The 12,378-nt window shown below is 36.2% G+C and overlaps 1 protein-coding gene across 1 annotated transcript in view; it reads right to left on the reverse strand.

Moving 5' to 3' along the window:
• Nucleotides 1-12,378, reverse strand: part of ERC2 (ELKS/RAB6-interacting/CAST family member 2) — a 398,530-nt gene that overhangs the window by 131,242 nt on the left and 254,910 nt on the right. Inside the window, exon 13 of the mRNA XM_059856421.1 lies at nucleotides 4,924-5,071. Within this exon, the coding sequence (XP_059712404.1) occupies nucleotides 4,924-5,071 (148 nt within the window). The remainder of the gene's footprint in view (nucleotides 1-4,923; nucleotides 5,072-12,378) is intronic.

The following is a 12,378-nucleotide window of genomic DNA, read 5'->3' on the forward strand; positions in this document are numbered from 1 at the left end:
TATTCACTATTCTTATTTGAGGTACTTAATAACCATTTTCACCTACCACGCAAGCCAGATCCAGAATTACAAAAGTTCCAGTGTTAATATATATATTATTTTATATCTGCATTACCTACTTTTTCCATTTAAGACTTTCAGTCTCAGTGAAGTTAAACCACTTGTCTGAATAAAGTTGTAGGATAAGTTCAAGACCAGATTATCACCAGTGAAAAAAGGCTGCCCTGAGCCATGGCCAGGCTTAAGCTGTGACACAGATCCTTCAAGAATCAAAAAATTCTGAACAGAGAACAAACAGAAACTGATTTTAAAGCAGGAAAGGGCTCATGTAGCAAGCCTCTGGTGCTTTCAGGGGCTGACTGCTAAAGGCAAAAGAAGCCCCTCCCATTGAAAAGCTTTGTGTAAAAATACCATGCAAAAGACTTTGGATTCCTGAGAGCATAAGGAGGAAAAAGGGATGCCATATCCAGCTATGACCCAACTCCATCAAATTTTATAATATAAATTGTCAAATCTTACTGAGAATATGTGAAAAGTGTTATGAGAGCACTGCCAACATTTTCAGTATTTTTTCAACTAAGTTGCTCGGGCAGATGCTTTTAGCTCCACTCACACATTGCCTTGCCTACCCTGTGCCCCTCCTGTGTTAAACTGCAGGGAGAGGTGGCACTCTGCACTCCCACCCCCACAGGAACCTGCACTGGGCAAAACTGAGATTCAACCCATTTGCAATGACTGTCGTGACCCATGTTCAAAACCACAGATTCAAAAATCAGGTTAAAAATTAGGAGAATAAACCCCAATGTTAAGACATGCAGAAATATTACTTTAGATATTTCTAATTAATAGAAAATTATAAACTAGAAAGGTTTTTAAGACAGTAAGGCCACTGAATGCTTTGTATTGACATAAATGGGATCTCAATGGCCACATTTAAAATCAGAGAGTAAAAGCCATTTTACTACATTTTCTGAGAACTTTTAAGGAAAAATAACCAGGTTGATTATGAAGTTATTAGAACATCTATTCTTACCTGTCCAAAATAAACAAAGAACCTGGGTACCATAAGTGCAACAAAAATGAAACTATAACTTAAGGGTCTCAGACTTCTCTTTTGTTCACAATTAGGTGCTTAAAGCTTCAACAAGACAAGATAATGACTGATGGTAAAGAGCCCAAATTGAAGAGGTAAAAAAGCAGCAGAGTGATCAATTATGTCTGCAGTACCAATGTCAATGGCTTCTTAACATGGATTCTACTCACTGTGCAGTGATACTGCACAATTCAACTGCATAATGTCTGTCTGAAGCAGATCTCTGTAAAAAACAGCAACACAATAACAACAGCAATAACAACATCAACAAGAAGAAGAATAAAATTATGTGGGGTCCTATAATACTCACTCCTGTGAAACTCAAGGCAATCAGAAAGATTAAATTAGTATGGCATCAGAAACTGAAGCAACAGTGATTAGGAACCAACCCTAGAGTTGCTGCTGCTCACAAGTGCTGCAGACAACAATATCTGTAATGACACTGTAAAAAACAGTGCATGACTTTTCTGCTCCCACGCTGGTTAGACATAGAGAGAGCTTGAATGCCATTAATTAATCAATTCACAGTGCTGCAGAAAAATGTTTTGGGCTGCCAGAGTAATCACAATCACAACAACTCCTAGTAATATTCTTTTTCTCATACAGTAAAATAAACCCTTTCAATATCATCAAATACACAGTGCAATAAAGCTGAATTTATCTATCAGGGAAAACACAATTTGGGGTATGTTGTTTTTCTTGAATGCTTGATATCACCACCATAATATCAGAGTAGCAAGGTTTCTGAAGTATTTGACTAGAACATTATATGTAATGCAACATGCTGCCTACAATTCCACTTTACTCATTTGCTGGTGAAAGAGCTTTTTAAAATATTTACAAGGTAATTAGTCAGAAATAATTTGGTGTATTGCATGCAAGAGAAAATATTGCTAGTTGTTAGTTTGCTGAGGAAGTGTGATTACACACATTTTTTAAATTCCTTGATGGTTTCTCACCCTTTCTGCTGCATTAGCAATATGTTGATGTGATGAAATATAGAGCAGCGAGCTAAAAAACTCTGCCAAACACCAGCTTTGCCTCTGGCCAGAGTATTCTGTACACCTGCAGCCCTGAAAGCACTGGAAAGGTTTCTAATTTCATGTTTTGAGAAGAAAAATAAAATACTCTCAAGGAGTTAGAAGACCTTGCATTTTGGCCAAGTGCACTTACATTTTTGGCAATATATCCTAGAAGTAAAAAGACACAACTGGGACATTTTCTCTCAGTATCCAAGTTCAGGATGAATCAGTAACATAGCAGTGTCTTCTGCTCTTCCCAAAACCTCTTGAGATGTTCTAAAAATTGACTTTTTGGCTAATTATTTCATGAATGATTGCATCACTGTACAAATTGATCTAAAAATACCTTCTCAGAATTCTCAGAAGGAATCTTGGCCAGGGTGATTATGCACATTATGTAATCACTCAGCCAAGCCCACATAGTAATTTTGTTTAATACTGTATTACTGAAAGGGTTTTTAAAGCCTGCTACAAAGTCCTACAGCTCTCAAAATATAGCATTTGGTGTAGGAATCAAAGCAAGTCCAGTGGTTTTGTTTTGCTGGGAGTGTATTACTATGCTTCTCAATTACTTAAGCAGTAAGCAATAAATATTTAGCTGACAGACTGCAGCTGCTAAATTGTATTTAAATCATTACAATTAAATGTTTGTTTCTTGTGAGAAAATGTGTTTGCAACACAGAGGTCAGAATTATTACAACTAATTTTACAGCTGAATACACTGTGATACAAATAATTTTTCTGGGTTATCTAGGCTTTGACATAAAAACAATTCTCTTCTTCCAGCTTAAAAATAACAGAACTTTCACTTAAACTCACACAGCCACAACCCATGAAAAGATGGCTCAATTCATTCATAATAATATTTTCATCTTCAAAATATGATATGCCTATCTGTAGCTTTATTAAAATAAATCATAAATATTCCCATTTCCTGACAAAGGCAGAATATTTCATTTCTCTAAGATGACTCTTTATTTTGCACTGTGAAAAATTGTGACAAATTATTTTTAAAATCAATGTCTTAATAGGAGTTTACAATCTATTCAACATTCACAAAGGCCAGAAAATGTGGATATATATGAGAGGAATACAGATTTTTTTTTTGTCATGGACCAACACGTTATTTTGCCTCTCAAAGCAAAAATTCCTCTTACAACATAGAACAGGGATGATTTTAGGGCTTTATGTTAATGTTTAGCATTATCTAGTGATTCATCTTCTAATATTTATAAATGTTTCTCCTTTGATGACCACATTAGGCTGGAGAAGTAGGGCTTTTTTGAATTCTGCCTTTCAGCAGTATACCAGCTGTGGAAATGGAGGATGGGACAAATAAGAGCAGAGGAAAAGCAGCAATGCTGTGGCTGAACATTCACTGAGGTTCTTGAGAATCAGGAACATACTGAGAGAGAGCATCTCTCAAGGAAAGAGAGGAACTGAATCACACAGAGGGAATCTGCCCCTGGCCCTGCCCAGCACAGTCAGAGCAAGCCTTTGTGCTGGATGCACATGAGAAACCTCTGGGGGTAGACAGTGGTTCTCCCCAAAGGGATTAAAGAAGTATGAGTGAAGTCTACAACCTCTATTATCAGATAATTCTTAAGTGTAATAAAGGGGTGACCTAGTTAAACCACATTCCTGTTCCTGGGGACTCTTTTTTTGTGGTGTCTGAGATAACAGGGAGATTATTTTGGCATCAATTTAATCTAGTTAAATAGCTTTACTGAAGATCTTTATCGCTATAAATAATGGAGGTATTTGAAGTATTTGGTTACAATTCTAACTGAAGTTCTCCAACACAATGCTTGTCTAGCAATCCTCTTCCTTCTCTCTGTCTGAAGAAACCAATCAATGTTTTGAACACTTTCCAGCAATAGCTTAAAGGTGCAACTCCAAAACAAAACAAGCACAGCAACAAAACAGTTGCTCAGTTCTCTGATGAACATTTTTTAAACACTCATGATATTTAAAGGTATCATGCAACATGGCAAAGGGGTGCATTCATTTACTCTTCAGTAACCTAAGCTGAAGGTAAAAAAAAAGGGAGATATCTAAAAAAGAAAATAAGTACCCTCTCTTTTCCAAAGCAAACCAAAACTCCCTAAAATTATTTGGAATTCAACATCATCTGCTTTGGTGCAGCACAGTAGGGGGAAGTGATAAAAAACATGAAGCATATCTCCTTTTTATCATACAGATTCTGATGAAAAGTATCCTGGGACACTGGCTGGTGACAATTGCATCATGGCCAGAACATTTGTGATAATATCCATTTCTAGAGAGATTTTTAACCAAGTAATTTTATTTAAACCTCAAATTACTTATAGTGTTGAAGACACAGTGATTTTTACCCATTTGAGAATTTATTTCAAGAATAATCACAATTTCTAGATAACCTCTCAGAAAGCCTGAAGCCTTCTGAAAACACAATTATTTACAACAGATAGGCAAATAACTGAACAAGAGTAGGCTAAAATGAGTCAACAGAATGGACTCTTGCTTCATGCAAAGAGCATCTGCTGTCCTCTTCCACAGAATCAAGAAGGTTGGAAACTATATGAAGAGGGAAAACAAAATGTATTGGCTGCATATAATGTGAGCCAAGTAAATGTACAGCCAATTCTTAACAACTCCAGAGAAGCAATAAACACTTAAATGGAACACATCCTACCTACCTTGTGCAACTGCTGACACAGGTCAGACCTGGCTTCAACACTTCCAAAGGACATCAGCATAAAACAGTACAAATGAAAATAGTGCCAGTTTTCTGTTGCCATGAAAGTATGAAAAGTAAAGTCTCCCCACCTGCTGTTTTAACTGATGTACTAATCTGTCCTTCTCTCGTTTAAGAGCCATTACTTCATCTTGAGTCTTCTTTTTCTTTGAAGCAGACAGCTCAAGCAAGGCAATATTTGCATCTTTTTCACTAATTGCAGCAAGCAAAGCTTCCTGTCTGATAAAATAAATAACATTAAAATTGTTAAATTCTCATTTAAAACAGAATATATACTGCTATACCACATTAGGTGAGATGTTTCTTTCAATCACTAGGAGAACAATCACCTACCTTCTGAACAGTTTAAATAGCAAACACTGTCAGGTCGAACCAAATCATGACATAAACTAATTAGTAAAAAATTTCTCTTTATAGATTTTCATTATTTGCTTCATCAACCATTTATTTCAGTCTATTTTACTACAATATGATATCTAACAATAGTTCTGTGAAATGTCTTGCTTTTAAAAATCTTTGAATTTTTTTTGTAATTCACTTTCCTGAATTCTAGAATACCTTACACAAATCTCTTTTGACTTACGCAGATCATAGAGACTGAATAATAGAAAGCAAAGTGATACAGATAAAACCAATTTTTATCCTGTTAACTTGGCACCTTAGGATTCTCAGTGCAGGAATCTCTGGATATCTCCCTCACATTTACTTACACGTTTTCCTATGGATTTATTTTTATGTGCTGTGTCAACACAAAAATATATTTCTAAAAGTGAAATACAAGTTTTTTGATCTGATTCTTAGTGAGAGATCATTTCCTTTGCAATCTTGACCCCTCAATTTTAGAGAGCAAACAGAATCTTACAGTCTCAGATAAATATGGGATAACACAGACACTCACAGGGGCACATCACAAATAGTTTGTGAGGACATAAGACAATGGCAATTTTTTACAACATGCAGTTGAAAGCACAGATCTTGCAGTGTTGTATACCCTAAAATGCTCATGCTCTGGCAAGGCCATAATCTGTCCTTTAATTTCATAAATAAAAGAAATACATTCACCTTCTGCAACGCATTCGGTGACAGACTATGACTTATCAGCCAAGAAAGAGCACATAATACCTAATAGCTTTTAGAAAAGAATATGTCATGGCCTGTGCCTTTTCCCAGAACTATATAAGATCAATCATTAAAAAATAAACATGGATAAATGAATCATAAATTAACCTTAGGCTCCAACTGCTAATAAATGTAAGAATACGGCTCGTGAACTTCATACAGTCAAGGTGAGCTCAAAGTTTGGAATTCTCAAAGTCCATTGCTTGCCAGCAAAAATGTCAAGAAAGTTATTTCACTTTTATTTCAAAGTTCCTAATGTATTAATATAAATATTTATAGGACAATATTTCTGATGGAGCCAAAGAAAAACAACCCATTTATTTTAGGCGAAGTTATGCGACACGGATCAATTTTAGATAAACAGTTGCATTTTATTCATACACTTTAATAGTCTCATTTATTATTCTGTCTTGTTCATTCAAATCTCAGTTAAATGATGTTTAAAAGAGAATGCTGTAAGACTCCAACAGTCTTAATTTAAATTATAGTTATGAATTATTTTAAATAATCAATATTGCACAAAAAATATATATCAGAGGGGCTGCACATCCACAATGCTAATTTGAAATGAAATAAAGGTACATTGCTTTTCTATAAACCTCATAATTATGCATAAAAATTGCTTTGTAGTAATTTGTAAAAGACTCTCAGTTTGTTCACATGTTGTGCTTCAGTACCTATTCCATAACATTTTCATTAAAATATTCGATTTTTAATGCATCAAAATAGAAAGAAAAAGTGTTTTGCTACTGTATTCATTTCCTCTGAACTTGCAGAAAGCAAGCAATTTATCATAAAATCATGGAATGGTTTGGGTTAGGAAGGACCTTAAAGCCTATCCAGTGCCACCCCTGCACGGCAGGGACACCTTCCACTGTCCCAGGGTGCCCTAAGCCCCAAAGCTCACCCTGGCCTTGGACACTGCCAGGGATCCAGGGGCAGCCACAGCTGCTCTGAGCACCCTGTGCCAGGGCCTCACCTTCCCCACAGATGTCAGACATGATCACACAAGTTCTCTGGCAGAAATGAAGGTATCCTGTGACTTTAAAGCCACAGAAAAGAAAACAGCATTATTGCATATAGGCATAGAATATGCTCCTCCAAATTCAATAAGGTTCGCTCCTCTGCAGTTTTCTGAGAGCATGCTGTCATAAAATTACTGAGAAAAGTTAGTGAGAAGTGTAACAATGTTCCAGTTATAATACCTCAAGTTAAATATTAATACTACCACCACAAACCTACCTATTTTCATTGTGAGTGTGTTAAAGGAACCTATAACTCAGAATTTCCAAGGCTTTGGAATTCTTGAAGTTATGTTCTTAAGCTGTTGTTGGTTAACTCCATGCCAGCCAATCCCAATATAATGTCTGCTCTCTAATAGCAAATTCCACAGTAAATAGTTGTTTTTAATGAATATAGTTATTTCACACATATTACAGCTGTAAAAAGCCAAAAATTGAATAAAAGGAGTAAATTAAAGGCTGAAAAGGACATGAAGCTACACTGAAATTTTACTTCTCTGAAGTTTAGATCATGTCACTGCCTCTAAATTGGCAGTAAAAACACAAACCTGACTAGTGAGGAAGAAGAGTCAGAACTACTGAACTATTTGGTATCATTTCAACATCTGATAATAGGATTCAGTCACATCCATATTTTTTGTACTGCCAGCCAAAATGAGCACACATTCTTGTGATCCTAACTGCTCAGCTGTGCAACATTCTCCAGTCCACTTTAAAGTAACAGATGAGGTGAAAGCTTTCATGGGAGAGGAGAGCCAGTCAACAAGCTTTAAAAAATCTGCCCTCTGGATTCTGCAGCCCCAAACCCACAAAATTTTGCAGACCCTAGCATATATTTTCTCAGCTGATGGGGATTTTCCTATCTTGGAAAAATGCTTGGGAAAATATGTAACCAAACACTTTATTCCAGGAAATAATGACTCATATCAAGCACTTCCAGGAAATGATGGTTCATAGTCATGTGAAATAGCTGCTGTCAAATGACTCCACAAGTGGTCCACTGAGACACTCCAAGATTTGAATCAAACCCACAGCACATACATGTTTAAACTGCCCCCCCTAAAATTATGGCCAGCATATTTTTTTAAACTTTGTAGTTAATTTAAGTGGAGCTGGGAGGAGACGAGTGCACAACACGAGGGTGGGCATTTCTGGGGAAGTGCTTCCCCAGCCACAGGGAATGATGAACACATCAGAAACAAACTCACTCTGCCAGCACTTTTGGAGCCACCCAAAAGTGTGCCAGCCTCTGTTGAGAAGCTGCAAAGCCTCAGCTATCTGAGAGACAAGGTGTTCCAGCTTGGGCATGGTGCCACACAACGTGCTGATGGCTTCCAGACTGGGGCTGGCTCACACAGCCTGCCCAGGGTGGGCACAGCACTGTCTGCACTGACATTCCTGCATGTGGCAGCAGATTATCCATGTCTATCATCATGGATAATCTCAACAGCAATAATCTCAAATATAAGTGGCATTTAACCTGGCATCCAGGTTAACAAGAGATTGGCAAACCTGGTGTATTCTACCAAATGATAGGTCAGTTGCTTTAATTCTTGTTAATTGACTACTTCTGGTCAGAGGGAAAACAAAAAAGCCCCAATATTTTATTATTATTTTTCAGAGTACAAAATAAAGATGCAGGTTGTGACAGAGCACCTGAGGAAACCACGTCCTCCTTTACTCCTACATAGCCTAGGATCCAGCCCCCACTAAGTTCCTGGAAGACAGAGGTGGAAAAAGATCCTGCCCACATTGTGAGGTACTGGAAGTGAAGAGATCCAAGCATTTCTGAAGTTGTCTTTCAGGACAGATCAGGATCTCTATGTTATCATATCCTAGTGATTACATACTGCACACTAGTTTCCCCACATCTGTGAAAATTATTATGCTAGCCTTTCATCTTATTTCAAGTTTCTTATGGAAGAACAAAACCTCATGGACAGAAGCAATTTATTTTAGCTATTCAGTGACCTTGCTAAAAAAAATAACATCACTGTTTTTGCAGCAAACATTTGAAATGAGATTATCTGGCCACTAGGAACAGGGTTAAGATGCCAGCAAAGTGGCTGGCAATAATGATTTTCTTACCTACAAACACGAAGTAACTTCATTCAAAAATATAAACTGGTGGCAAGGTTTTTACCTAAATCTCTCAGGTAAGACATACAATTCTACTTTGCTGCTAGAAAATAAAACTCATCTTGAGTTTTAGTGCTAGAACTTTTGAAAATCAAGACCTGATTTGGCACCAAGAACAACATACAATCTGATACACTCTCAGCTAATGTGCCTAAGAGTGTAAGCATAATTTATAATTCCTAATTATCTACTGTGTCAGGAAAAAAAATTATTATCCAAATACAGTTCTACAGAGATGTTATCACTATTTGCAGCCAAAATGTCTCCTTATTGTTTAATAAATTATAGCAATAAAATACATTTTAAAATAATTTATTAGAGCAGAGGATTAAATGACATTCTTTAACAGTAATATTTATAAAGAGTAATCCCTTTTGTTATTAGTAGTTTTTCCTCTCTTTTTTTGGCCAACTAATCTGTTATACAAATAACAGGGTAGTATTTTTAACACCAAAGGAAAAAAAAAAAAAGTCTAACTTTTCACAGTAAAAGTAAGTGAACCCTGAAATTAAAGAATATATATTAAACCTAAAAGCAAATGCTTCACATTGGTAATTATTCTGTCAAGGTTTCTTTCACCTGCATAAAGTAATTCCAAGGATTCCCAACTTCTATCTTCTACTATAATATGCTGCTTATTGCAAGGAGAGGATGGAAAACTTTTCCCTGGAAAAGCAAAACTTATGAAATGAAATTTCTCCTCCCCTGGCAAAGGCTGACTGCAACAACCCACAGCAACCTCAGGCCAAGTCCCCTTAACACAGAGCCAGTGAACACAACAGTCTCTCAACAAGCACACTCCCAGCTGAGGGACCTGGGCTGACAGTCCAAGTGCTTCCACTAAGAGGTACCAAGGAAATTTGTACAAAAATCTCATCATACCTAATGTCACTTCATATACAATAGAAAAGAAGAGATGAAAGAAACACCACCACTCTGATGGCCAGGAATTTACACCAGTTGTGTTCTATCCAAAATTCCAGTTTGTATAATGTTTTCATTAACTAATGAATGATGGACTATAAAAATCTATTTGTTACATTTCAATGAGGCTTCAGAATGGGGGAAATTTCATGTGTCATGAGGACAGGAATAAAATTGGTCTTTCCAAACCAAAGATGCTGTCTAGAAGAGTAAGGAGAAGTTCCATATTGGTGATCTGTTGTGAATAAAGCAAGTATCATACTAAGAAGTAAAACCAAAAATAGATTGCAAGGCAGAAGTGAGTCTTTTCATCTACACAAAAGGTCTTAGCTGAAATACTTAATCCAGTACTCTGAAAAATGTGGAAAAAGGCAGAGAAATGACTGATGAGAAAACCTCAGGAAAAACTACAATAAATAGTCTTGGAGTGACAACATGGTAATGAGAACCTAAAATGCTATGTCAAATTGAAATAGAACTACTTTTTCCTATATTCATGGCACACAGAACAAGAAGCAATGTCCATAAATTACAGAAGAAAGCAGCAAATTTTTTCCTCCTAATATCTAGCCAAGGTGTAATGATAATTGCCATTCCTCAGGAACAGTCAAATATAAAGAGTCCTTTCCTTGGAGGAATGATCAATTATTAGTCTGATAATAGAGATAGCTTTTAAACAAACACAAAGTATAAAATACTATAAATCTTTTAGTAAAGTCACTGGAAGTAGTGTCAAAGAAAAATCTGAATTTAAAAAAAATTCCTTACTTAGGATTAGAGAAAGCAGGTGATAGCAAAGTAACTCAGTTATAAATGTTACGTAACAACTGAAAAATGCAATCTTAGGGATCTCTAGCAGGACACATGCAGGGTTTGCAATTGTGAAAGCATCTGTCCTGGAGTGAAAAAATTACTTAATAAGAAAAGGAAGTCTTAGCATACTAGAAGGGAAGATAAGATAATGCAAGAAGAAATAAATCCATGAAAGTCTCTGTTGAATGCCAAACCAAAAAAGTATATTGTATACAGTCTTTTATCAAACTTCAGCCTAAACAAATGTCAAATGGAATAATTTTTTTAACAAATATGGGCAACAACTGAGAAAAAAGGGTTGCTCACTAGCATATATTTAGTCAAGATTAACTAAGGATAAAAAAATGTACTAAGAACAGATTTAATAACCCTAAACTGTCATTCAGCTAGTAGGAGGTATTCAAGATACAGCTAATAAAACACAAAAAAATGGTTCTAACCACCCACAAAAAAATCTCAGTAGTATAAAACACTGAAGGATGACCACTAAGATAAATGCTTTCTTTTGAGAGCTGCCTTGCAGTTAACCTTCTTAAAGAGTCTCCCAGAAACCCCTAATCATAATACATTGCATTGCCACTTATCACAGTCAATTTAGAAGTGAGCTCTGTAAACACTCCTGCCTTACTCCCCACCTCTGTTAGTCTAAGAATAATTTTTTGAGCTTTAATAAAAGAACCCATGACAACTTTTTGGGAGGTGGGGTGAGTTCTTAGAAACAGTCCAATGGTAACTTAGCAGAATTCCAAGATTAAGATTTATAGAAACAAGACCTTCTAATGAGAACTTTTACTGCCTTTACTATTTAAGCTGTTCTCCACAAAATACAGAAATGCAATTTAAAAAGTCACTAATAAAGCTAAATCAAGTCAGAAATGTTTGAACTAATGATATACAGTACAACACTCAGCCAGCTTCTTACATGCTAATCATACTGAAGGACCAAAAAAAAAAAAAACAGTTCAATCAACTTTTTCGCTTTAATTATTGTTTTCTTTCCCTCGTGACCCCCGGTATTCAACCTTAAGTTCAGTAGGAGGTGACTAGAGATAGACAGTGATGAGAGATCCTGTTTGAAACAGCTTCTCTCTGTCACTCCCAAAGCAAATAAATGGTTTGTTAAAACATGCTGTTAATCCATTATGGATGTGCATGCATCTTAGAAAATAAACTTCAGAATATTATTGGTATTTTAAAGCTTTTTCTGACAGAAAATTTATCTCTCCAGTTGCTTGACAAAAGCACATTTATAGATTACTCCTTTTAAATGACCAATTATCTTTCACTGTATTCAAAGAACAAACCCCTTTGAAATACTTTCAGAAGACAAAGACAGCATGAAATTGCATTTTGGGTTGTCCTGTCTGCCTTAACAGCAAACACAGACAACTGTTGATGCTCCACAGCCCAAACACACCAAGAAAGGGCTGCTCCATTAAGTGTGGGACAGAAAAAGGGGAGCCTGCTCTTACACACCCACTTTACACTCCAACCCAGCAAACACTTTTC

The sequence above is a fragment of the Haemorhous mexicanus genome, chromosome 11, assembly GCF_027477595.1.
Source record: "Haemorhous mexicanus isolate bHaeMex1 chromosome 11, bHaeMex1.pri, whole genome shotgun sequence".
NCBI lineage: Eukaryota > Metazoa > Chordata > Aves > Passeriformes > Fringillidae > Haemorhous > Haemorhous mexicanus.